Consider the following 26,965-nt stretch of genomic DNA (forward strand, 5'->3'; position numbering starts at 1 on the left):
CAACCCAGGGACGGATTCCCTGTTGTAGGCCAGAAAAATAGAAACCAAATACCGTTCTATTCCTTTTCCAGGGATGACTTTCTCTCACAGTACATTACCAACACAACAACATATAACTACACTAATGTTCCATGCACACTATCTTATGGGAGCTTCGCAACAGAATTCCAGGAAGTGTCTGTATCACTGTTCTCATTTTACATAGACTGAAAGCAACTACGTCCACCAGCGGGTTGGTCGGTGGCAAAGTCCAGACCACCCAGTTTTCCTGATCACGTCCCCTCTCTGACTATCCTAACAGCAGTGATGGTGAACTCCCAAACCTTGAACTATCCTAATCCACCAGTCACCTCCGACCTTCACTGAACCACGACATGCCCTTCTGCCTCCCTTAGCACACGCCCTGAACGCAACACGAGGTACAGAAAACAAGGATCGACTTCATTAACCGCCCCCCCCCCCACTGAAATATCACTAGGAAGTCGAAATCTTGGCACTGGTGCTCCCATCCGATCTCTATAAGGCCTGCATTTTTTTTTTTTTTAATGGAGCTAGGACTCGCTCAAAATGTCGCAGTTCCCTTTTGCCTATCGGCCCGACGTAACCCCTCCTGTCTCACCTCTTGATGGTAAGGCTTCGGAACAGTGGATACCACGCGGAGAACTGACAGTGCAGGACATGCTCCTTCTTCATCCTCCAGCTGCCGCCGCCGTCTCTCCCTTTCCTCCCAGCACCCTCCCGGAACCCAGGTCTCCCGTCCCGGAAGTACCCGCCGAGCTATTTTGGCTCAAGGACTCTTCCGGTCCATATAGTAAGGGGGTGGGGGTCTAAAAGAGAGCGAGGAGCGTCGCGGGGCGTCCTTTCAGTATTCACTCACACACGCACACACACGCACACACACGCACACACACAAAGCGTTCGCGTCCCGAAAAAGGAATTCCGGACGTGGTAAGAACGAGATTCCAAGACGCGCACCGCCCCGGAAGGTAATTGTCTCAGGCAAGGTTACGGGCGGGGGATTCTACGGGTGCCGGGAGTGGCCGAGCGCGCATCCTCTTATCACCGCGAGGTGCGGCTGTGCCTGAAGCAGTAGCACCGGGTCTTCTGAGATTGCTGCTTCGGATTCGTGCTTTCTTCTCTCGTCCCCCTCCCCAAAGGAGTACCCTCCCCTTCACCCCACACTTGGAGTAGGTAACTGGGCGCGGGCCAATCCTGTACAGTCCCCTCTTTGGGGACGAGGGAGGGAGTACTTCTGGTGCGTGCCGGCAGCCGCGCGCGCGCGTGTCCCAGTCTGCGGACTGGGCTCGTGTCCCGGAAAGCGAAGGGGCGGCCTCCGCGAAGGCGCGGAAAGGAGGGCCAGTTTAGAGAAAACCTGAGGCTGGGTAGAAGAGCTTGGGCTCGGGCTCTTCGGTGCAGAGAAAGCAGGAAACACCGCAGTTACCTGTTCATGTGGGTGCGGTGGTTGAAGCATCTGCAAAGGGGGGAATGGCACCTCTTTTTCGTTCGTGGAGGAGGATTTTGAGAGAGAGGGAGAGAACCCTGTCCGTCTGCTCCTGTGAAGGTAGAAGAGGAGAGAGAAATTGGGGGGAAACCGACGAAAGGGGGAGAGGTGACTCCTTTGAGCGTGAAATTCATTTATTCCAGCCCTGCCAAAGTAGCAGCCTGGAAAAATACAGCCAGATGGTATCAGTAGCCGAGCCATGCTGGAATCGTAAGACTGGAAGAATTCTAGTCGAGTGAAATTTGCAGTATCATTCTTTTCCCCTCCTCTTTTCTCCATCACTGTTATTTTCCTTATTCCTTCCGTGATGATATATCAGATGGCGACCAGACAATAGAATATTTTAGAACTTCACTTTTGTTTGTTTCTGCAGAAGAATCAGATTCTAGCTGCTGAGTAATTTGACTTGGGCTTGTCCCAGTCACGTCTGTCTAAGGGCACACATTTTAGGTACCTCGTTCAAACGGCACACTCTGGTCCGTCTGAGCAGTTTTAGATTAGAAAGAGGGGGGCACCCCACCGTCTACAGGCCTCTTCAGAAAAGTATTCATTAGGATAATTATAGGATCCTCTGCCTATTTGGAGTTAGAAACTCCTCCCCCAAAGAGTTTCATGTTTTGTTTTTCTCAAAAATGTTACTGGCTAAGTGGTTTAGTTGGGAGCATCATTTTTAAAGATACATTTTTCAAAGCAGGGGTAAGTTAAAATGTTGCAGTGTATGCTGGGGGAGGGGCGGCAGTAGTTTTTCCTAAGGACTTCTGAGATCCAGGATTATGAAGTGCTTTCTGTTTTGAGGGGAAATGAAGCAATATTCCATAGATGTGAGAGAATTGTGCCAGACTGCCAGATCTAAGGGAGACCTAAAGCTGAATGGAGCAATCACTCCAGATGTTCCTTTTGATTTGACCTAGGAATAAATAGGTTGCTGCTGAAGGAATTATTAGCATTGATGAGGCGAATCAGGGTAAGGTATTTTATGTTGGAGAAGGAATTAATAGATGTATAGAAGAAAGTAGAAACTGGGAATATAGTCCTTCTGGGAGGAGTAGTATGTTAACAGCCCAGGAAACTCGAGTGTAGAGTTAGAGGCAACTGCAAAGCATTAGTACAGAACTGGTTATTTGTAGAGAAGCAGCCAAGTTTGTAAACTCAAATATAAACACTACAGGGACGGAATTTGTTACAGATGTCTTTTATTTGAGCTATATACTTTAAGTGAGTTTGGTGACTTTTTAGTATTACAGTTGATTTTTTAAGTTAACTAGTTACACATTTAATTAGCCTCAAAAAAATCAACATTACAAACGGATGCTCTGGTGTTGTGAATGGATACAGCTAAATTCCCTTTGATTATTTTTTAGCCACCATGTTTGTCTTTTCTTCACTTAGCCATGAAGTGTTTATTCTCAAGTTTCTTCAATAAAACCTTTACAACAATGGAAATAGTTGCTTTTTCTCATGCATGCCTAAAAATATCAGTAGCTAAATGATTGTGGGGGAGGGGGTTTATTGTGTAATTTTAAATTAAATAATGGAAAACATTTCCTGCCCTAAACCCACATGACTAATCCTTCTAAATTAATACTTCCATCTACCTGCTGGTTTTATCCACTTGGATATCATGTCAACATCTCAAACTCAGGGTGTCCATATTTAAAGACTGTACCACCCCTTTCTCCTGAAGCCCCAAAGTCCTTTAAGAACTTCTTGGAATTAGCTTTGAAAACCCCTTCCATAGACACTGGTTTAGGACAAGTAATAAAGTTTCATATGCAAGGAATTAAGTCTGTTTCCTTGCCACCGCTACCACCCTAGACCAAACCTATGCTATCTCTTGCTTGAGCTATTGCAAAAGGTTCTTTACTGGTCTCATTGTACAGCTGTAACCAATTAACCCTCCCAAGGGTAATTAGTCCACAACCCAAACTAAAAGTAATGATTATAAATCACCAAGTAGCATCATTTCAGGAAATGAAATGCCCATCCAACCCCCACATCTGCCAGAAAAGAAAAGAAACTCGGTGGCTTTCCATAACTAACAAATTACAGGAAGTCTTTGGTATCTGAGGATAATTGTCAGCAAAGGAGAGTTCACTTAAAGTGGATCCATTTGAGATGGATACCAAAATTTTGCCATAAGTGGTACAAAAGAAGGAATGATCAAAATATCTTTTAAAAAATTAAGTTTTTAAAATTTTTATGATTATAACCAAGACCATTAAATATACCTATCCCAATTGATTACTTATTTATTATAAATCACATGGCTTTTCTGTGTAATTATTCTGAAAGAATGTGGAATGACATCTTGGACAGGCCTAAGCATTTGATGCTTGACTTACACAGTCATAAAGTTATTTTTGCAAAAATTAATCCTCTCCCACTTAATTTCTTTCAAAATGCCTTATTGGAAATATCTCAATCCGATTATTAAACTGTTCCAACTGCCTGACCTTGGTCAGCCAGAAGCTTTGCTTGTGATTTAAGCTTCTACACCTTTTATTTGGTTGAACGTAAACGATGTTTACAATACTCAACTTTTATCTGGGAGAGAGTCGCCAGCATGTTATTTCTTGATTTTTTTGCTTCACTTTGCAACCTCAGCAAACCGTAGGGATTCCAGTATGGTAATAACTGAATAATGAGAAGCCTGGGTGCAAACTCCGCCCCCACTTAACCTGAATTCAGCTGTTGTTACTAGTACTGAAATACCCAAGATTATGAAAAAATAATCATTTTTCTTCCTCCCTTCAGTGGGGAATTTTTAAGTGCTATCCCCAAGAGGCGCTTACATAGTAGCAAGAGCTTGTGGCATGCCCGCGTTTTGGGGCTCTTTATTTGCCCGCAAATTTGGGGGAGGGGGCAGGCATCAAGCCAAATCTGTGTAAGCCCTTAGAAATGTGTTTGCATATGTTAACATCACCCATCAAGTGGGGTTAGTTTGCGGCGGGGGTGGGGGGGGTGGGTAGGGAAAGATTGAGAACCACAGAGCTTGCCAAACTCTACTATAGTAATTTCTCAACCCTTCCCCTAATTAGTGTTTCTGTTTTTCATGTGGTTCCTTCCTGAAATGCTTTCCCTGTCTTGGTGTCTAAATCATATCTTAATATCAAAAGGCCTCTTAATAGTGGTAGACTTTTCAAAGTCTACTATTTTCCCTGCCTCCCAAGTGGATGTGATTTGTTGCTCACTTAAAACACCCTGGTATTGCTTTATCTCTGTAATAGGCGTTTACCCTTCTGGTTCCTTGTGAGTCCAACTATGAGGTCCCCAAGGGCAGGATTATGGGTCAGTTTGCACTGTGTGTGTTTCAAACATTTGAACTGCCCCTCTCATAAAGTCAGTTAACCTCCTGCCTACCACCGTATGGCAGTTCTAAGAATCCTGTGATGTCTACCCTCATGAGAGTTTCTGGTGCCCTGGAAAAATACAGCTAACATATCGTAGACCTTCAGTGTTCAGACCAAACGAAAACTACATAAAACAGATTATGTGAGTTAAAACAGAAGAACACAACATTATGTACACGGGTATTATTTTAAGTATAACATGTACATCTTAGCAGCTTAGCAGCAAAATGTAAATGACTTGAAATTCTAGCTAAGGAAGTGGATAAAATTTACATTACACTTTACTTTCAAATCTGAAAATAGGATGGAGTCAGCTCAGGAAAGCTCTATCACAGTCACTGAGACAGGAGTATTCGGCGTGCAATGGAGCCTTGTTTCTTTCTGTACTGCCTTACTTGTAGGGACCAGTCCCCACATGGCACCATTTAGCTTCCAGTTTTGAAATGTTGCTAAAAATAATATTCTTTTTTCTGTTTCAGTAGTATTTTTGAGATGCTTTTATAATCCTGAACATTTTGGGAATCACAGAATAAAGAAATTATTTTGAAATCACCCTTTAACCACATTTTTTGGTTATTTACACTGTCAGCAGATTGCTTCAAAATACTGTTGCCTCTTGGGGCTGATTGCATTCCAATTACCCTGGAGAGGCTCAGCCCTGCTTCCCACTTTTTTTTCCTTTTTTGTAATTTATGTCTGTAGTTTGTTGTCTTCCTAGCTCTCTAACAGTCTAGCTTAAATATTTTTTTTAATACAATCTGTTTGAAACAACTGTTTATAGCTTAACATTTGCTGACCAAAACTCCCATCTTTTGATTACTGAGACTGGTATAATAGAGTTTAACTAAACTGGTTAAATGATGGATCATCCTTCAGAATAGTACTTTTCCACCTTTTGGCCATCAACAATCCCTTTTACAGTCTGGAGGAGGCTATAAAGAGATAAAGATAAGGGGGCCTAGCAGATAATTTAAATGCCTTAAAGTTATATGTAAATCTGAAGGAGCTAGTGGCCCCTTTGCCCCTATATACTCACCTGGGGATGGGTGATGACCTCCATTTTGTCTAGACTTTCTGGGAGTCCAATTAGGAACCCTTTTAACAGAAATGTTACAGATGATCTTTTACGAACTTCTGGTGGTGTTCAGCCTTTTGAGGCCTGAAGTTCTGTTTTTAAGAAGTTTGGGTAGGCATCAGAAAAGTTATTTGGAGTCAAAAAATACAACTTTTCAAAAGGAGGTCGAAATTTTACTTAATCCAACCATCTTGCATGTAGATTTTAGATTACTTCGTAAACTAAATGGGTTCCCTTGGTTGCCTAAAAGTTTCTCTCAAGGGACAGAATTAAGAGGAAATATTCTTTCTGTGATGTATATGTTCCTAATAGAAGGAAATGGAAATCTGGAAGATAAAAATCTAGGTAGAGAAAGTTCTTTTATCTGGTTGTAGAGACCACTCAGGCAATGACCAGTAGCCAGCCTTTGATTTAACCTGTGGTTAGTGTTCCTCTGGATCACCAGACTGCTTTGATTACCTAACAATGTAAATTATTTGTCATATGTAAACTAATGCTAGTTAAAAGTTTACCAGGAATGACTGCCTCTTTTGTTACACTATAGGCATATAGTCACTGTGCTAAATGACTGTCTCTAAATATGCACATAGCTTCCTGTTTATTTAACTTTCTAGCGTCTGTTCAGACGTCACCAAATCAAAGGAGGCTTCCCTGATCACATCATGAAGATACCTGCCCTGCACCTTCTCTACTCTTCTTCATCTTCCTCTGTAAAACTTAAGAGTCTCTAACGTAAATTTTGTATATTCCTCAGTTTTCTCCCCTTCCTCCCACCAGAAAGTAAGCTCCTGGTAGGCAGGGCATTTGTGCAGTGCACTACTGCATTTCCAGCACTGAGGACACACCTCACTGGAATTCCAGCCCCTCTGCCACAGGGTGTTCTAGCCAAGTTACCTAAGATCCAGTTGATAATTCATTTTTTATGAACATTAATACAATTTGTGCATACTTCTTCATGGTTAAACGAGTGTGAAAATGTATACACATTTCTTTCTGTCTTTATTAAGTGTTTTTTATTTCTTTAGCATAAAGACATTTCTTTCTTCCCTAATGCCTCAAGTTTTACTTTTTTGCCAAAGTTCTTACTGGAAATTGAATTCCTTGGTTTGCCCACAAAATAATCTGCAGGCAACAATGTTGATTAATCTCATGATAGAACAGAAATACATTTAATTTTACAACAGAAATATATATCGAGTATCAGGCAAAATATACACCCAGTGGACAGTAAAATGATCGCTTGGGTACAGTAATGCCATATATATTATTAGCCTGTTGAATCCAAAGCAGAGCTCCATGAAGTAGTCTCCTAGACTTGGTCAATCTTTGGATCTACTGTGGCTTTCAACAACCCAACTGTTTGTCTCTTGGGGATTTTAAGACTGCAGAGGTAGTGGTTGTTAATTGAGATGCAATTCACATACCATAAAATTCACCTTCTTAAACTGTAAAATTCCATGGCTTTTAGTGTATTTGCAAGATAGTGCCACCGTCACCACTAAGTTCTAGAACACTTTTCATCAAATAGAAGCCCCATACCCGCAAGTAGTCACTCCCTATACTCTCCTTCCCCCCCCCATTCCCTTGGCAACCACGAACTAATCTGCTTTCTGTATCTCCAGATTTGCTCTTGTGGATGTTTCATATATATGGAATCTTACAATATTTGGCCTTCTGTATCTGGCTTCTCTCACTGAGCATAATGTTTTCAAAGTTCATCTATCTTGTAGCAGGTGTCAGTACTTCACTCTTTTTATGGGTGAATTGTGTTCCATTGAATGGATATACCACATTTTATTTACTCATCAATTGATAGACATTTAGGTGGTTTCCACTCTGGGGGTATTACGAATTATACTGTGATGAACATTTATGTAAAAGTTTTTGTGAGAGTGTATGTTTCCTTTCTTTTGGGTATATATTAGGAGTGAAATTGCTGGGTCATATAGAACTCTGGTTAACCTTTTGAAGACTGTTTTCCAAAGTGGCTGCAGCATCTTGCATTGCTTCCAGCAGCATATGAGGGTCTCAGTTTCTCTACATCCTCATTGCCACTTGTTATTCTCCACCTTTTATTATAATCACTATAGTAGGGGTGAATGTGGTTTCTCATTGTGGTTTTGATTTGCCTTCCTCTGATGGCTAAAAATGCCAAACATATTTTCATGGGCTTATTGGCCATTTGTATATCTTTGGAAAAATGTCTGTTTAGGTCCTTTGTCTATTTTTAATTAGGTTGTCTTTTAATTATTGCATTCTAAGATTTTTTTGCATATTTCAGGCACAGTTCTCCTATCAAATTTGCAGACTTTTTTTCCCATTCTATGGGTTGTTTTTTTCTATCTTGATGGTATCCTTTGAAGCACACAAGTTTTTAATTTTGAGGAAGTCCAGTTGATATGTAGTTTCTTGGTTGTTTGTGCATTGCGGATCACATCTAGGAGATCATTGCCTAACCTAAGATCATGAAGATTTACACTTATGCTTTCTCTAAGAATTTTGTAGGTTTAGCTCTTACATTAGTTGTCCATTATGAGTTAATTTTTATATACAGTGTTAGGTAGAGGTTCATTTTCCTTTTTTTTTTCTTCTGAAGATCCCATCTACTTAGCACAGGAGCGCAAGTTGCGGGGGAAGAACAGAGAGAGAAAGAATCGCCAGCAGACTCTGCACCAAGTGTAGAGGCCGACACAGGGCCAATGACCCCAAAATCATGACCTGAGGTGAAATCGAGCGTCAGACGCTCAACTGATTAAGCCACCGAGGCACCCGTGAGGTTCTTTTTCATTCTTATGAATGTATGTATCTAAGCCCAGAGCAATCTCTTGAAAAAGGCTATTCGTTACCCCCCTTGAGTGGTGGTATTCTTTTTTTTTTTTTTTAATTTATTTAATTGACAGAGAGACAGCAAGAGAGGGAACACAAGTATAGGGGAGTGGGAAAGGGAGAAACAGGCCTCCTGCTGAGCAAGGAGCCTGATACGGTGCTAGATCCCAGGATCCAGGGATGGTGACCTGAGCCAAAGGCAGAGGCTTAACCCACTGAGCCACCCACGCTTCCCAAATGGTGGCATTCTTGTTGAAAATCATTAGACCATATAAATCTGTGGGTTTAATTCTGGACTCTCTATTCCATCAGTTGATATGTCTGTCCTTATGCAGGTACCCACACCATCTTGATTACTATGGCTTTTATAGTAACTTTTGAAATCAAGAAGTGTGAATCTCTTTAAAACTATGTGCCAAGAAAATTTTGAAATTGAGTTTAACTAAGTTAGTCAAATAAAGACAAGTAGACAAAGAGCTATTCTTCAAAATAAGTCTAAGCAGGTCCCAAACTAACCTAATTTACTTAGGAACAGAATGGCTGTCTAAACTTACGCAGCCAGATTCATTTTACTCCTTCCTTCATTTATTTATTTTTTAAGATTTTATTTAGTTATTTGTCAGAGAGGGAGCACACAAGCAAGGGGAGAAGCAGGCTCCCCATTGAGCAAGGAACCTGTGGAGGACTGGATTCCAGGACCTTGGGATCGTGACCTGAGCTGAAGGCAGATGCTTAACCAACCAAGCCACCCAGGTGTCTCATCTTCCTTCATTTATTCAGCAGTAATTTTAGGGAGTTTCTATACCAACACAACTGTGAGTAGTGTTGAACACTGGACAACATAAAGAAAAATCTAACGTCGAGGAGATGGTTTTGGAAATTTCATCCCAGGTGGGAGGTTTTCAGCCAGAGCAGTGATGGTAAAGATAGGACACTTTTAAGAAATGTTAGAGACAGAATTTTTAGGACTTACAATGGGTAAATTATAAGTTGGTGAAGGAGAATAAGGGATTGGCGCTATCTCTATTTCTAGCTTGGGGGTGATGGGTAGATGGAGTAGATAGGCAGATGGTAAGGGAGTAGACTGCACTGGGCTGAGTAAGTGCACATAGTGGTATCATCTGTTCTTTTAAGAAGTTTAGCAAAGCAGAAGGAGAGAATAGGGTTGTGAGAAGGTTAAATGTGTTTGTTTTGTTGGGTGTGTTTTAGGATGGACGATACTTGCCATCTGAGATAAAAATTACAAATGTGATGTTACTACTTTAGGTCTCAGAAGAAACAGAGTTGGGTGCCTGGCTGGCTCAGTGGGTTAAGCATCTGCATTCAGCTCAGATCATGATCCCGGGGTTCTGGGTTTGAGCCCCTCATCGGGCTCCCTGCTCATTAGGGAGCCCCGCTTCTCCCTCTGCCTGCTTCTTGCCCTGCTTGTTCTCTCTCTCCCTGTCAAATAAATAAAATCAAAGAAAGGAAGGGAAGGAAGGGAGAGAGCAAAGACACTCTTTCCTCCAAGACATTTGTTAGGATAGTTGATGTTGATGGTCTGTATCTTCCCTGGAGCAAACATAGCGAACGTTAGGAGGTACAGTAGGTGAGGGAACTACAGATCTTAAGAGCAGTAAAGCATTGGAGTGGCCACTGAGAACTGTAGAGAGAATAATGAGGAAATAGAAAATAGGAATGAAAAAAAGACAAGACAGAGGATCAGTTCAGGAAGTCTAACAGCTAAATATCAGTTCCTAAAAGAAAGAACAGAGAAAATAGAAGGGAGGAGATTATCAATGAAATATTTCAAGAAAAGTTCCCCATAAAGAAGCACAGTATGGTTCTCAGATTGAAAGGACCCATTGACAAAACAGGGGAAGGGGATTAGAGGTACAAACTTACAGGGGCGCCTGGGTGGCTGAGACTGTTAAGCGTTAAACTCTTGATTCTGGCTCCGATCATGATCTCAGGGTTGTGAGATCAAACTCTCGACAGGTTCAGAGCTCAGCTGGGAGAAATCTGCTTGAGGCTCGCTCTCTTTCTCTCTCTCAGTCTCCCTTGGTCCCTCCCCTACTCATACATGGTCGTGAGCACTCGCTCTTTCTCTCAAAAGTAAATCTTCAAAAAACAAACAAAAGATACAGACTTCCAGCTATTAAATAAATGAGATACCGGAATGCAATGTACAGCATAGAGAATATAGTTAATAATATTGTAGCAAGTTTATATGGTGACAGATGGTAGCGAGATTTTCCTGGGGATGACTTCATAAAATATATAAACGTTGAGCCACTATGTTGTACCCCAGAAACTAATAAAATATTGTATGCCAACTATGCCTCAATAAAAATAAGAAAGGGCCCATTTGAGTTCCCAATACAATAACATCAACACAAAGACATGAATAACTACAGGTTTCCAGAGAAATAAAATAGGCTCCATAGAAAAAGGATTAGATGTCATAGCAGCCAACACAAGACAACTGAGCAAGGCCTCCATATTTCTGGTAGAAAGTGATTTTCAGCCCATACTTCTATATGCAGCCAGGTTAGTCAGTCCACTTTGAGGGCAGAAGAAGATTTTCAGACACTCGGGGTATACAAAACAGGAGAATAAGCCAAGAATAGAGACTGGAGTAGTGTACAACACATGGAACGGGACGGGGCCTGCTCCTTCCGCAACAGAGCTGGTGCTACTGGCCAACTCATGCACAGCTGTGGCTTCGATACATGTTGAAACTTTAAAGTGAACAGGCCACAACATGAATGTGTTTCATTCCACTGAGCTGCACAATTTAACATTATTAAAATGGTATATCCACTTACCACAAGTTTAAAAAAAAAGATCTGTGGGAGGTAAAAACAGGCAGCTCATAGAAGTCTTACAGTTGAGCTGTCAAAGGTAGATAAGGGACAGCAGTGAAGGGGTGGGAATGGGGAGTGGTATACAATTTTTGTACTGTTTCCCCCTTGGAAAGCTTTTAAATTTAGAGTTAAAAAATCCAAGAATGTCTGTGTAAGTGTCAGCGCTCACCCAATAAGAGCTTAGCTAAGGTGAGCTGAATCTGACTAGGATGGCTTGAGGGTTCTTTCCTGGGTGTTTCCTGGGGCCTTGGCATTTACTTTCCATCTGGGGCAGTCCTCCCAGGTTCACATGAGAAAAGTGGCTTTGACGACATCAGAAAAGTTTTTCACCATTTAAGTACTCTGACTGGTGGCCTCTGGACAAATGTTTAATTCAGAAAAATAAATGTAGCCTAAACAAATTTTATTATCTTCCAGCGTGAACTTCCCGCCTGAGGACTATAAAGACGAAGTAGTTTGAAAATGGAGAACCAAGAACCAGCGGATCCTCCTCAAAATACCAAACAGTCTATTATTTCAGAGGAGGTATAAATTGTTTTTCACTTCCTTTTCTCCTCTCTGCACCCCCTTCCCAGAGCTGAGTTTAAATGAAATGTAGGAACTGTTTGTTTCAGATGCTTGTATTTAATTCTTTTGTGTGTGTATTTAATTCTTAAAGACAGTTTCTTAAACACTGTTCCTACTCCCTTTTTAGGACCAGGGACATTTTGCCCTTGTGTGGGAGCAATAGTATGTCTCTGAATGATATACACTAGTGAAATGGAGGCTGTTTTTAAAGTGGATTTTGGCTGTTAATACAAAAATTCTCAAAATTTTATTAAAAGTTTCCCTGGGTAGAAGAATAAATCATATGTGAGTTTTAGGGTTTAGACATTTCATACTTAGGTATCACATCACATCTTAGTTAGCTTAAACATATCTATGTTTAAGAACAGTAACAATCTAAGTTGTTAGTTGTAGTCTGAATTCCAGAACTAATGTTTGTGTTATTGTTATTTGGTTTAGATTTTAATAAGTCTCTTTCTGCAGGAACCATTGCAATGGATAAATTTTAAGTCCTTCACCTTGGAACTCTGACCTTGACATCTTCCTACAGTTGTTTACGATTTAAAAATCTTTCCATGTTGTCTGTGAATAGATCTGCTGATAATTATTAGGTTGCTGCTGGCCAGAAGTGAGAGATAGGATAGTGAGGAAAAGGCTACTGCTTTATGTCCACAGTGAATCTCTCCTGTCAGTTCAGTATAGTGCCATAGGTAAGTTAGTCCAGGTAACGGAAACTCATTGTCTAGGGAGAACAATCCTGGGCCACCTGTCTTGGATGGGGTGGGGAAACCCACATGTCCCTGGAAATGCAGTTGTTGAACATGGTTTCCTCAGTCAGCCTCCCGGTGCGGTCGCTGACCATAAACCAAACTGATGAGTCTCTACCCACTAACCACATGTGTGTGATGAGCGCCCAGCTCAGAGGATAGAACACTAGGTCCCCAAAAAGCCCTCACTCCTGGTTCTCCCTCTCCACTCCCCTGCACCCCCCAAGAGTTTTTCAACTATCACCTCTTTTCACCTCTCAGGATCACTTCCAAAACTCCAGAAAGAAGCTGAACCACCCTTCAGAAACAAAACTTTCCATACTTTGAACTGAAAACCTTCACACAACTACTGGGAGGGATAGGTGGTCACTGGGAGGCCCAGGCAGAGAAAATCTGAAAGAAAACAAACCTTCTAAATAAAATCCTCAGTTTGAAAGTCTCCCAATTTAATGTCTCCTTTTAGTTAATTTCAGAAGGAAAATGGGTCAAGCTTGAAAAAACAACATACATGGATCCTACTGGTAAAATAAGGTAAAGGATTTTTTTTCCCTCTTGTAAAATGCACAGTGTTTGGGTTGTCAGTCGGGTCTCCATTTTGCATTTGGCATAAACTCTGATAGTGTCCTCATTATAAACTTGGTCTTAAATGAAAAAATTTATTTCAGTGCTTTCCCATTGTCAGAATGTCTGGATTGCTTATAATCTCTGAATAAAATTACACTGTCAGTATGTTATAACAACTAATCGGGAATTGATTTTTAACACCATTCTCCCTGAGGAGGTTTTTATGAACCTGAAATTTGGGGCCAAGCCTCACTTAGGCTGATAAAGCAGCAGAATAATGAACCACCCAGGCAGCCTCCTTCCAGTCACACAAATTTTTAATTTGTAAACTAGAAGGATTAAGGAGAGGATAGTGCTGGGTTTGAAGTAAAACTTATATCCTTTACACCTTGCTCATGGAAATGGGAACTGGTGGTTGGGGAGGGGGAGTTTTGCAAAGCATTTCACAGTATGTGCCAGTTCCCAAGAAACTATGACAAGACACCCTTCGACCTAAGTGATCCCACTCCTGACAGTCTGGAGTTACGTTTGTGCCTGAAAAATGTTCATCAAAATTTAAAAAGACAACAAATCGAAAGCACCCTAACCATTTTTAAAATTGGGAAATGACTGTAACAGTGTACCGTAATAAGAGAATACGATGTACAGTATGAGGGAATATAGTCAGTGATACTTTAACAACTTCGGTGACTACCCTTGGTGTGGTGAATATTAATTATTGAGATACTGTGTTGCACACCTCAGATACAATATTGTGAGTCAATTCTTCAGTCTAAATTCTTCAATCTAAAGTGGGAAAATAATTTTTTAGTGTATTCCTTTGGCAAAATCTCTGCAGTCATCTACAAGGCAGATTCTGAAGACAATCTAGCAATATGAGAAAGGTGATTAAGTTGATAACAACATAGGAAATGGTAGATATGTGTTTTAAATTCTATCCGTGTGTGTGTGTGTGTGTGTGTATGTATTTATAAGAGAAGGCTAGAAGGAAAACTGGCAAAATATTAGAGGCAGCTGTGTAGTAAACCTTTTCTGTTTCTCCAATTTTCTGTTTAGAAATTTTTTTATATTATAATTACCAGAAAAAAATGTTTAAAAATAGATTAAGCATTTCAGTGAAATATAAAAAGGAATGAAGTGCAATGAGAAAATACAAAAATAGAACTAAATTTAGTATCCAGATTACATGATATAAATTCGTTAATATAAAAAGTCCATTTGCTAAGTGATCAGGTAAGAATACGGGTTTCTTTGTGAGGAAGTACATCTATATTCCATGTGAAAGTAAGCGGACTTGCCAGTAGTAACTGAAACCACTTTAATTACATTTACTAAATTAGCAAAAGTATTATTAAGTGCCAGTGTGAGAGCTGCAGGAAACATTAAGCTCTCCATAGCACTATTAAATTAAAACCTCAAAGTAAGAAAGCTAAGCACACTGCAGTCCATCAACACAGGGGAAGCATACAGAACACTTATCTGATGTGAGTCTGATGGGCGGAACTAAGTAGGAAATTACTAGTGGGTACAGGAACACAGTCCAGAAATGTGGCCAGGTCCCAGGCCTCAGGAACACAGTATGCTCAAATATGCTTGTATCTGTGAAAATGTAGACAGATGAGAACCCAGTTGGTAGTGATATGGTTTGGCTCTCTTTTCCCTATAAAATTGTTTAAGTGTATAACAGATAAAAACCCTTAACACTAATTTATCAAAAGAGTACCTCTTGGTTTGTACCAGCTCATCTCTTCACCTGACTCCTTTTCCTCCGTCAGCATTTCTGAGTCAGGGATGTGCATCAGAATCATTTGGAGGCTTTTTATCACATTACTTTCATCCAGGTCTCCCCTCCAGATTGCCTGTCTCAGTAGTTGAGGCGTGCACCCAAAAGTTTACGTGGCCTGTTACTGCACGTTCACCTCCGTTCTCACACATAGGCATCTTCCCATGACTTACAGGGAGCTTTTACAAAACATATTGACATTTTGTACTAGAATGTCAGGCTTTGGAGAGTGAATCTGGATTTTCCCATAGGTCGTGATGAGTAAACTTATGAAATGTTTTATCTGTTACCCGATACATAAGCATGTTGGTAAGGATGAAATAGCAGCCCGAAAATCCTTTGTTCCACCATATTATTTGTGGATTAAGATATGGAATTGATTTTGTGTAAAAACCGCTGGCAGTGTGCCCCTTCATGGACTTTTGGGACAGAGCCAAAGTCTTCATTTGTTGCCATTCCTGCCTCTTGTGTTTGTTGACTAGGCCAACAACATATTACGGGAAAACAGGCTTTCCTATAGCAAAGACTCAAAAAACGGAATAACTTAGCTAGAATCAGAGTTCTAAAGCTATAAGAAGCTTTTGAGATAACTTACTCTGAAGTCCGTAGCTTTACAACTGAGAACAGTTTCAGGGAGTTTGTGGCTATGGGGTTGGCTGGTAGGCAGGAAGAGACCAAGATTTTCTGACTCAATCAAATGTCTCTCTCAGAGTCCCTTGAAGATGACTGGAGCTTTTGTGAGGCATTCCTGGTCTGGATTCCTTATAAGTGCATTTATATTTCCTTGCAGATTTATGGCTTGTTACTGGTTATTTTACTTGATCTTAACCACTATAATGATGGTACTCTTTCTGTTTCCCTTATTCCTAGTGTTTTTGGGGTGGTACCTTCAGTTTCCTCAGCACTGTCTTCTTCAGTCTTTACAACTAACCTTAAGAGACAACAGAGAGACCTATGCCAAAAGGTGTTTTGTCTCCTGCAACCTGTATTTACTGATCAGAATTGCTTGTTGGTTGGCTTCTTGTTACTAACCGGAATGTTGGGCAGTTGTGAGTTGTCATAATAGCATTTGGTTTTCGTAGGTTCGTTTTGACACATTTGCCATTAAAATTTAAGTATAACACCAAAAGATCTACAGTTTACAGTAAGAAAGGTTTGTTTGTTTTTTAAAAGATTTTATTTATTTATTTATTTATTTGAGAGAGAGAGAGAGAGAGAGCACAAGCCGCGGGGAAGGGCAGAGGGCGAAGTAGACTCCCTGCTGAGTAGGGAGCCCGATGCAGGACTTGATCGCAGAACCTGGAGATCAGAACCTAAGCCAAAGGCAGAGGCTTAACCGATTGAGCAACCCAGCACCCCCAGAAGGGTGGTTGTTTTGTTTTGTTTTTTAACTAGAGTAAATATTTGGATTTTTTTCCATAGAAATTTGGCACAGTCCAACCCTTAAGGAGGAGTAGGTCAAAAGTGCGAGGGCCCCTCTGGGCAGCCGATCTCCTCAAACCCACTCTTCTTTGGGGAGGCAGACCTTGATGCCTTTCTTACCCTAGTCTCCAGCACCACTCACATGTCTTATTTCTCCTAGATCCAGAGGTCATCTGCTTCTTCACTCCCATCTGCTATTCCTTTCTCTTGAAGGGACAAGAGAATGAAGGGGAATTTCCCTCATATGCCCTTCCCCTTCAGACACAATTACAGCAATAACTAGATTTTCAGGACAGCATTCCCCAGAAAGAAACAGCTACTCAGGGAAAGGGAGCAGGAACTTGTCACTACTCATCTCACTTTTGACTTTGGACCATTTTCCCCTTAGGTAAGATAGATCTCATACATGCAAAAGAGAGCACTTACCTAAATTTAATAATTCCTCAATGAATAAATGGAATGGTCCTGCTTTCTTCAATTGTTATTTTAGGTCACATGTAAATAACAGCTCGGTAGTTCCTATTGTACATTACCCTCTCTTCTTAGCAAAAAGTCTGGACTTTTCATAGGACCATAATCTGCACACTGCTCAGTAGCTTTGCAGCTTAACTGCTCACCTGTGGATTTATGACCCAGCCTGAAATATTTCCAGTGAACGATTTGAAAAGCAGCTCAAGCGAATAACAGGCCTTGTCTTTAGATAGCACTCAGAGGGTTAGATGTAGGGTGGCACATTTTCTTCAGAAGAATTTTCAGAAGCGACAGGAAAGCACAGTGGGCATTTCCTATACCGATGTGTATGGCTGTGGTCTTCTTGATCATTATCATTAGCACACTTGCATGCTTTGCATTTGAAAGTTCTGGTTGTAGACCAAAACCCCAAGGACATTCCCCTCTGTAATACCAGTGATTTTTTTTCTTCTCTGCCTGAACAGAACTTGGGAAACTGTGAAACGTACAACCAGGAAAGGACAGTCGGCTGATGGTAGGAGTGCAAACCCGTTACAGCTCTTCATGAAGGAGGTCACCACGCATTATTGCCGGAGGCGGGGTTCTTTTTACTTTAACCAAGACCTTAGAGCAGTTCTCTTCAATTATGATCTTTTATCTTTAAACTACCTTTCCTTTTTGCAGTGCTACATGATTAAATCAGGCTGTCTCTTTTTTTGGTTTACAGATTTATTCATTTAGAGAGAGAGAGCGTGGCAGGGTGGAGGGTGGAGTATGGGGGCAGAGGGAGAGAGGGTTTAAGCAGACTCTGTGCCAGTACAGGCCTTGATATCACGACCTGAGCCGAAACCACGAGTCAGACGCTTAACCAAATGCACCACCCAGGCATCCCGATCAGGCTTTCTTTATAAATAACTTTTGCCTCCTGTTAGTTCTTCTCCGTACAGTGTTCTGAGGGGAGGGTATACGGATATTTATAGCCAAATATAAGTCAGTGTCATTCGAAGCCACACACTGTGTCTAGATAGGACTTTTAGAAATCCTTTGTATTCTGTTCAGAGGCCCTAGGTGAAAGCCTTTAATTTGGAAAAATATTTGGCCCTACATTATGATGGACCAGTTGCTTTATAAATTGATGAGGAAATGGAATTAGGAGAAGACTATTCTGTTCATTCATTTCACTGTCCCTTCCAGGCATAAATAAATGCTTTGACTGCTAAGATCCTGAAAATCATCCCTGGTCTAGAGGAAGTTGGGCAGTAGATCTCTGTTTCTCCCTTTCATTTTGTTGTCTGTTTTTACTGGAAGTTAACAGAGTGGCTGCCTTAGCTGCTGTTTCTGCCTGCCAGGATAGTTGAGGGCAAAGGGGTAGCCAAGAGCTCCCCATAGGCAATTTGTGTTTTCCAGAACGCAGTGGGGTTTTGTCTGTGTTTTGTTCCAAAGCCACGTAAAACGTTTCCCTCTTGGGAGAAAAGGCCCTTGATCCTAAAACCGTGAAATCCAGTGTAGCTAGCAGTTACCACAAACAGCAGGACTGACTTGATTCATTCTTTAAAGGAAATACAAGCACAGGGAGATGAATGTCCCTTCAGCTGTCCCCAGCCCCACACTTCCCCCACTCCCATCCCCTGTCTGGCTTGCTTCAGAGTGAGAAATGAGCCTCTGCAGAGGTTAGCGTAGGCAAGAATGTGTCCTTGACCCTGGGCTAAGTGTTCACGGACGTTTCATTAGGGATCTTCCTTGGTCTTATTTCCCGGCCACAGGTGTGGCGGTCATCCCAGTGCTGCAGCGCACGCTTCACTACGAGTGCATTGTTCTGGTGAAGCAGTTCCGACCGCCAATGGGAGGCTACTGCCTAGAGTTCCCCGCAGGTGAGTCTCTGAACCGAGGGGCCGCCAGGCCCAGCACCAAGAACTGCAGTGCCTAGACCCTGAACACCTTTTTATCTGTGCCTGTGGTTCTAAGTAAAACAGAAGCATTCCTGCAGTGAGCTGCCCCATCCCATTCTAGTGGCCTGCTAAGCCCGAGAGCGAGGCGAGGGTGGTGTCCCAGCCGACCTTTCCAAGCCCCCTCTCAGCAGCATTCTCTCTAGCTTCTCTTTGAGGAATTGCATTTCCCTAATTGTCAGCTGAGTTCATTTTCCATCACTAGTGATCCGTCTCCAACCAGAAATTCACAGTAATAACTAGGTCAGACTCTTAACTGTGTGAATGGAAAAGACATCTTGATCTTCCTCTATGTACACAGGCCAGGGAAATGGTCTTCATTTCCATTAGAATGTTCTCTTAAGTTGCACAGTTCAGTTGAGCTATCCAGAATTTGAAGCTGTATATCATTGTAGGACTTAATGGGGTTGTTCCCATCTGAAGAGATTACATCTCATTTATTTATCATTAGCGGTATAGGTTTTGTACAAATTCCAGCCCTTCAGAACTCATACCAACTTTCCTTCTCATTTACCTGCCATTTCACTGAAAAAATAATAACTTTAAAAGTAACAGAATAGGCTATATTTTACTTTTTCGTTGCATTATTTCCTTTCGAGTAAAGTAATCCAAGTTCTAAGGTCCTCCCCACTTGGCCTCCCTGTCAGCTGCCTCAGGTCCACCAGCCTCTCAGCCTTTTCCCTCGCACGTGATGTTCATGCCAGCATTTTTTTCCAGGCCCCAGAATCACTGTGCAAGGGAGGAAAGCACACAGGTGACACTGTGACACTGTGAAAACAGTGCCAGGCTTCCCAGGCTGGGGCACATAAGTGGGTCCGTCACCCAGGCCAGTGGTCCAGCACCACGAAGCCATTTCTCCTCACAGGAATCCGTGGTGTCCAGGCTGCAGAACACGAGTGCCAAGACACTCGTGGAAACAGTTGAGGTCTAAGTAAGACGAACAGAAGGGAGCTGTCGGAATCTACTCGATCTGCCGAGGGCTTTCTTCTTTCGCCCTTTTTTCTTAGAGAAAAGTTCCAAACCTCAGTCAGCTTTACCTGTACAACCACGTTCCACAGTCCTCTGATTCTTCTCAGGTAGCTCGACCGCAATTATACTGGGAGGAGAGTTTCAAAAAAACCGGCTTTCCCTAGCCCCCCTCAAATCACAAATGATTTGAACTTCCAGGTCTCATCGATGATAACGAAAGCCCAGAAGCAGCCGCTCTTCGGGAGCTTGAGGAAGAAACTGGCTATAAAGGTGATGTTGCAGAATGTTCTCCAGGTGTGTATTGCTGTCCAGGTGAGCACTCAGGGACAAACTCTTGAAAGTTAGTGAAGGTAGATTCTTCTGTGTGTAAAAGATAACGTAGATGTTCTTTTTTTTTTTTAAAGATTTTATTTATTTATTTGTCAAAATGAGCACAGGCAGACAGAGTGGCAGGCAGAGGCAGATGGAGAAGCAGGCTCCCGCTGAGCAAGGAGCCCGATGTGGGACTCGATCCCAGGATGCTGGGATCATGACCTGAGCCGAAGGCAGCGGCTTAACCAACTGAGCCACCCAGGCGTCCCAACGTAGATGTTCTTTAAGCTCAGGATTCATGTGGCTTTTGTCTTGGCTAGTTCAATGAAGAGAAATCCTAGTTAGATCTGGTCATCCTAGCAAACAAGAAGCTTTTTGCTAGAGCAAAAAGTGAAATTTGTTACCTTCCCAAGCTTCCCACATCCTAAGCTTTATCTTTTATTTCTTACCTCATCCCCATGCCAAGAACCTCACTAGAATTCTTTTCTTGACATGGTGAAAGGAGTTGACAGCGTGACCTAATTAGCGTAGTGTCTAATTTTGCTCAGACTCACCACACTGAGGAACTCAGGGGAAAACACAAGTGCTGGCTGCGCGTGTGCTCGGCAGGCCTGCAGCCCTGCTGAGCAAATCGGGCCAGCGGTCACTTTCCTCACAAGTTCTGTGTTAACCAGGAATCATGAGCCCCGTATTCTTCCAAAGACATTTAAGTAAGGAAACAAGTGGCATGTGACTGGGGTCCGTCAGGGTGACTTGTCACTTCTCTCCATAGCTGTGTGTATGGATCCAGGTTTGACAAACTGTACCACACACATCGTGACAGTAACTATTAACGGAGATGATGCTGAAAACGTGAGACCTAAGCCAAAGCCAGGTGAGCGTGCGGTGGGTGCGTTTAAGGTGATTCTGTTGCGTTAAATATCATTCAATTTGCTACTGATTTTGGTGTCTGACTAGTCAGAAGAATAATGGGCTTGTAGATACTTCATCAGGGCTCCAGGCTTTTTTCCTGATCTTCAGGTCCTTTAGCATTTTTCTTTCAATGCTTTCTGATCTTTATGCTTTATAAAATGTTAAATTACAGTATTTCCATATTTTCTGTGTGGAGTTTATTCCCACTTCGTAATAGGAGCCCCAGGTCTCAATAGTAGACAATGAAAAATCTTCAGAATCACTCATTTCTGGTTTTGTGTGTATTGCAAGCATCCATAAATAATTGTGAGCGGACAGCAACTGACTTTGCACAGGGTTCCATAGAGAAGTGTTTAGGAAATTCCTGGCTCTCTTGTATTTCTCAGCAAGTTTGGACTCGAGCTTTGATGCCTCTGTCCATCCCTGTTGTCTCCCACCCCACTGAAGGCGTTGCTTACACACATGCGTGCACGCACACACACACACATCACGTGTCACAGCCGTACTCTTCCATTGCTCTCCGGCTCAGGTGTTCCTGAGTGGTCCAGCCCCCACCGCAGCTGATTTTAAATGCACAGTTCATACTCGCTAATATGCAAAGGACCCGCAGTGCGAGAGTCAGCTGTCCTCGGAGCAGTGCCACTCCCAGGTCTACACCCCAAAGCACTGATAGCTGGCGCTTGCACAGATCCTTGCACCACAGTGTTTGGGTAGTGGCACTCACAGTACCCAAACGGTGGCCTCTGGCAGGTGCATAGAGAAACAACGCGTGGTGTGTGTGCACAGCCCTTAAGGAGACAGGCCGGCGCGGGCTGTAATGGGATGAACCCTGAACACTGTGCTGAGTGCTTCTTGCCGCCTAACAAAAAAGCGTCTGCAGGGGCTCCGGGCTGGCCCAGTCGGTAGAGCGTGCGACTCTTGACCTCTGGCTCACGAGTTCAGGCCCCACTTTGGGCATAGAGCTTAAAAAAAGGAAGAAAAAAAAATGTTTTTAAGCCTAAATCTGTCAACTCCACTCATATGAGGTTACCTAAAATCCTCATATTCAACATACAATAAGGTCAGTGTGCATGGGGACGTACTACTTAGTGGCTACCGAGCTTCTCTTTGTGAGGATGAGAATGGTGCTGGTAACTGCACAGCAGAGTGAATGATTTTAATGCCACTGAACTGTACCTTTAAAAATGGTTAAAATGGGGACTTTTGTATATTTTAACAACTTAAAAATACATAAGGGTATCTCCTAGAACATGCTTTAAATGTTGCTGTTACACATTTGGAGAACAGAAATGATTTTGTACTGTTGGAATGCTTTTTACCATGTACACAGTTGAACTTAGCAGAGACCCAGGTTTCTGCTGAATTCTTACACACTTCTAGTGTGTCTTGCACAAAAGTCTACCAGTGTTTGACCACAGCAGGCCTTGCTCCAACGTCGTCCTTGTGTTTGTTTTCAGGAGATGGAGGTATGTTACCCAGCTGGCAGTGGCTGACCGTGTGTATGGCTTAGCGCAGTGGAAATGGCTGCAGGCATTTTGTGGTGTTCTGGTAGGCCCTCTTATTCTTCAGCTTTGTTTTCACGTGCACTTTGTTTGTTTAGAATTTGTCGAAGTAATTTCCTTACCAAAGAATGACCTGCTCAAGAGACTGGATGGTAAGCATTCTTAAGACTATTCCCCAACTTCCTCAATGTTTCCCCATCCCCAGCCCCAGCCGGTGGGGCACTAAATAGAACTCCATTTCTGTAATTATATTCCTCCTCATTAAAGTCAAATACTGAAGAAACTGTTGTACAACTGCAGTTCCCCAACAGTAATTTTTGTTTCTGGGTGGCACAGAGTTTGAAAATGTGAGCAGAACATTCTGCGTCAAGTGAAAGCTTTGAGTAGGGTTGTTGTTGTTTAGTTTTTTCCTGTGGAAGAGTCAAGATATATTCCTGCAGATTTGCCAAAACTATACCTCAAATCTCTAATCTGTAACAGTGCAGAGGCCTAAGCAGATCTCTCTCAGCTGATCCTCCTAGTGCCTGCTGGATGGTTCTCTGCAGGCTAGAAGTTAAAGGAGAATTTGACAATATTCCTTCCACAAAGACTGAGGTGTATGAAGAGCACAACGGTGATACAGTGAACCAGACTGGCAGTGTGACCCCTAGGAAATCACTGGTCATGTAGTTCCGTCATGTCATTCCCAGCCAGCCCATCTCAGAGGGATTTGATAAAAAAATAAGGTCATGTGGACAAATGTCCTCTGATGAAACGACAGTAGGATGTACTGTACTGGAGACAGAGGCCCAACTGGGAGGGCCCCCTTTGCTCATTTGTAAAGAAACAGATAGTCTTCCTAATCTGAATGTTTTAAATTTTTTACTTCGAAAAGTAACTTGAAGCATTGTTTGGCCTGAGGCTTTGAGGGCTCTCTTCCGCCCCTTCCGTAAGAACCAGTGGCTTACAATTTTATTTCTGATGTCCGTGTTGTTTTAAAAGTAAGTATAGTATGAGTTTCCAAAAATGACTGTGATTTCAGAATTCCCAGAAAGCGTCCCTTCCTACTTTATCTTTTTAAAAACTAGACCTGAGGTAAAAAGCACCAAGTCTCAGAGTTAGAAACACTCACACTGAAGAAAGCCATGGTTTACCCAGAGAAATCTCTGGCTGCCAGTAATGGACAGACAGCACAACTCAGAGTCTTTCGGGTTTGCCTGGGTCTGAGGCTCAGCCCACCGTGCATTAGTCATGAACCAGAACACGTTCCACAGCCTCTCCTCGCTTTTCTCCTTAAACAGGAACGAGAGGTAGCCCCTGTCTCCAAAGAGACAGCAGGAAAATTAAATGATAATGTTGGCACTAGAGGGCTTAAATGTTAAATGCTTTATGTCTTAGGGAAATATTCTCGCAAAGAACTTCCTTCCTTCTCCCTCCCACCCAACTCAGCCTCCTTCTAGCCTTAGAGGAGGGGAAGACAGAGAAGAAGAGGAAGGAAGGTAGAGAGGGACAGATCTGTAGAAAGAGGAAGGGGAAGAAAAAACATTTTTCCTAACTTTATTAGAGTCAAAATATAGTAATCAAACCATTTATTCAACAAGTAACATTTGGGAAGGTATTTTGAGTTGTTCGCTGTAAGAAATAGTTTTCAACACTTACCAAGCTCCCGCCACGCACAGAGGAGGAGGCCATAACCCTGCCTTGCAGGATCAACATGTCTCTGAGCACGTTCCTAAACTAGTAGCTAGGAAAACAAGTGACAGATCCCAAGTCTGATCACCTCCACTTGAGTGATACAGAAGTTCTCCTTAAAGCACACTGTACAATGTAGGATTCTGAGACTCCATTCTTTCTTAAAATATATATATATATATATTTGGGGCTCCTGGGTGGCTCAGTGGGTTAAAGCCTCTGCCTTTGGCTTAGGTCATGATCCCAGGGTCCTGGGATTGAGCCCCGCATCTGGCTCCCTGCTCCACAGGGAGCCTGCTTCCTCCTCTCTCTCTCTCTGCCTACATGCGATCTCTGTCAAATAAATAAATAAAATCTTAAAATAAATAAATATATATATATATATATAAATTTTTTTTTTTTTTTTTTTTTATTTGAGAGAGGGAGAGACTGAGAAAGCACCACTGGGGCAAGGGAGGAGGAGAAGCAGACAGTGAGCAGGGAGCCAGACGCAGGGCTCGGGGCTCAATCCCAGGACCCCAGAATCATGACCTGAGCCAAAGGCAGATGCTTACTTAAGTAATTGAGCCACCCAGGAGCCCCTAAGACCTCATTCTTGCTAGAACTCCAGTCCTGTCATGCACACAGCTTAACTTATGTGTAGAAAATACGTATTCCCTAGAGGTGGAGAAAACGAATGAACCCCTCCATGAGGGACGGAAGAATCACCACTGAGCCCTATAACGAGCGATAAACAAACAATTGATCCACAAACTTAGAATGTTGCCGTTTTAACACAAAAATCATCCTGAATGTGTGATCTTCTCCCTTTACGCTTTTTTTCTTGCTCTTGTCTCTTGCTGGAAATGGAATCCTGCTTATATATCCTTTCATCTTCTTTCTCACTAGAATAAGATCCTTGAAGGCAGAAAATGTCGTTTGCCACTTGATCTCCAGCATCTGGCATAGGAACTGGCACACAGTAGTAGCTCAGTGAAGACGGACTGATTGATAAGGGGCATTGTCCTTGATGAACTTCATTATCTAACTTGTGTGCTTTGTTTCCTCTAGCTCTGGTAGCAGAAGAACATCTGACCGTGGACGCCAGGGTGTACTCCTACGCTCTGGCACTGAAACATGCAAACACAAAGCCGTTTGAAGTGCCTTTCCTGAAGTTTTAAGGCCAAAGGACAGTAGCCATGTTTTTATAAATAAGACCATCAGGCCTCCTTCACTAAGACTTTGTATTCAGCTTAGCTTCCTGTAGACTTGAAATTAGCTTTTTTCATTAAATAAAAGCAATACAGAATACATGTGGTGATATGGTATAATTACAGGTAGGCTGTAGTCTTCATTTAAATGCTAAACTCCAGCAAAGGCTAATGAAAAAGAACATAAATGCAGATACCGTTTTTAATCCAGTTAATTTTTAAAGTTCAGCTGTTACTTATCTAATGTAGTCCAACAGACAGGAGTATTTCTAGAAGAAAAATGATCTGAATTCCAAATTAGGTCAATTATTCCCACCCTCGGCCCCCATATAAACTTCTGTAACTAGGTATGCAAATAACTATTTACTACATCAGTGTTTAAACAAAGTTTTTTGTTTTTTGTTTTTTTTTGAAGACAGACCTATACAGGGACTTTCTTGGTCCTTCTATTAATTATCTGCTATTTGGAATTAATACACATCCCTGCAGAGCAGAGAGTGTAAAATCAACAGAGAATAACATCCATGAGAAACAAATATTTATTTACATTTGGCTAGTGTCCTCCTACCCACCTAACTACTGAAGGTAAACAAGCTGTTAGGTATTGAAAAATGGTTGATTCCATTCATTATAACAAGGTTAAGAAGCTAATGAAAATACAGGGCCCTTGCCTCAAGCAGGTATATATATTTTAGAATTTCATTTCCTGTCCTTACCTCAGAAAGTACTTGTAGTTTCAAAAACCAAATCCATTTAGGTGGTTGGGTGGCATCACTGTCTTGGTGTTGAACCGTGACTGTAGCCAGCAAGGAGAGCAAATACCAGAATCCCAATACAACTACCTTACAGGGGAGAACAGGGGCACAGTTTCCAGCTCAGGCCATGCCCAAAGCCCGCATCACCCAAAATGTCTGCCAGTATCCCTGGGCCGTTTTCTCAGCTTTTAGCTGTGCTTAGCCCTTGTGTTGACTTCTGTGGCCTCCAGCAGCTCCAGACTATCACCCTTCAGCTGAGCCCCCAGTGGAAGTCTCAGAGTGATGCTCCCTGGCCAGCACTAAATCGGGTTTCCAGCCCAGCACTCTGGCCCCTCAAACCAGATAAAACCAGGACACTAATACCAAAAGTGCTATAATATAGTTCATTTGTCTACAGGGTCACTGTACTCAGTGTATTGTTCATCTCTGTATCCAGAGATGTTTTTGTGAGCAAAAATACAAGATCTAGGGGCGCCTGGGTGGCTCAGTGGGTTAAGCTGCTGCCTTCAGCTCAGGTCATGATCCCAGGCGGGATCAAGCCCCGAATCAGGCTCTCTGCTCAGCAGGGAGCCTTGCTT

The 26,965-nt window shown here is 42.3% G+C and overlaps 2 protein-coding genes across 10 annotated transcripts in view; one reads left to right on the plus strand and one right to left on the minus strand.

The window, feature by feature from the left end:
* CDC123 (cell division cycle 123) overlaps positions 1–895 on the minus strand; it is a 55,572-nt gene extending 54,677 nt beyond the window's left edge. For all 3 annotated transcript variants that reach the window (XR_004380323.1, XM_032837818.1, XM_032837817.1), the window contains exon 1: positions 620–895. Coding sequence is in view for 2 of the 3 variants with exons in the window: in XM_032837818.1 (XP_032693709.1) it covers positions 620–693 (74 nt within the window). In the remaining variant the exon portion in view is untranslated. The remainder of the gene's footprint in view (positions 1–619) is intronic.
* NUDT5 (nudix hydrolase 5) lies at positions 885–25,734 on the plus strand. Of its 7 annotated transcripts, none has more exons than XM_032837820.1 (10): positions 885–986; positions 12,016–12,123; positions 13,375–13,442; positions 17,616–17,665; positions 18,894–19,001; positions 20,244–20,339; positions 21,130–21,231; positions 22,727–22,735; positions 22,870–22,923; positions 25,493–25,734. In XM_032837820.1, exons 2-10 carry the CDS (start codon positions 12,061–12,063, stop codon positions 25,600–25,602), a joined length of 660 nt encoding a protein of 219 aa, XP_032693711.1. In that variant the 5' UTR covers positions 885–986; positions 12,016–12,060; the 3' UTR covers positions 25,603–25,734. The 7 variants fall into 7 exon arrangements, with proteins under 7 accessions (XP_032693711.1, XP_032693712.1, XP_032693710.1 ...); XM_032837821.1 differs by lacking the exon at positions 885–986 and adding an exon at positions 1,037–1,191; XM_032837819.1 differs by lacking the exon at positions 885–986 and adding an exon at positions 1,037–1,187.
* Positions 25,735–26,965: the final 1,231 nt, after the last annotated feature.

This window comes from Lontra canadensis, unplaced genomic scaffold (assembly GCF_010015895.1).
Source record: "Lontra canadensis isolate GAN:19392208 unplaced genomic scaffold, GSC_riverotter_1.0 scaffold100, whole genome shotgun sequence".
In the NCBI taxonomy this organism is placed as follows: Eukaryota; Metazoa; Chordata; class Mammalia; order Carnivora; family Mustelidae; genus Lontra; species Lontra canadensis.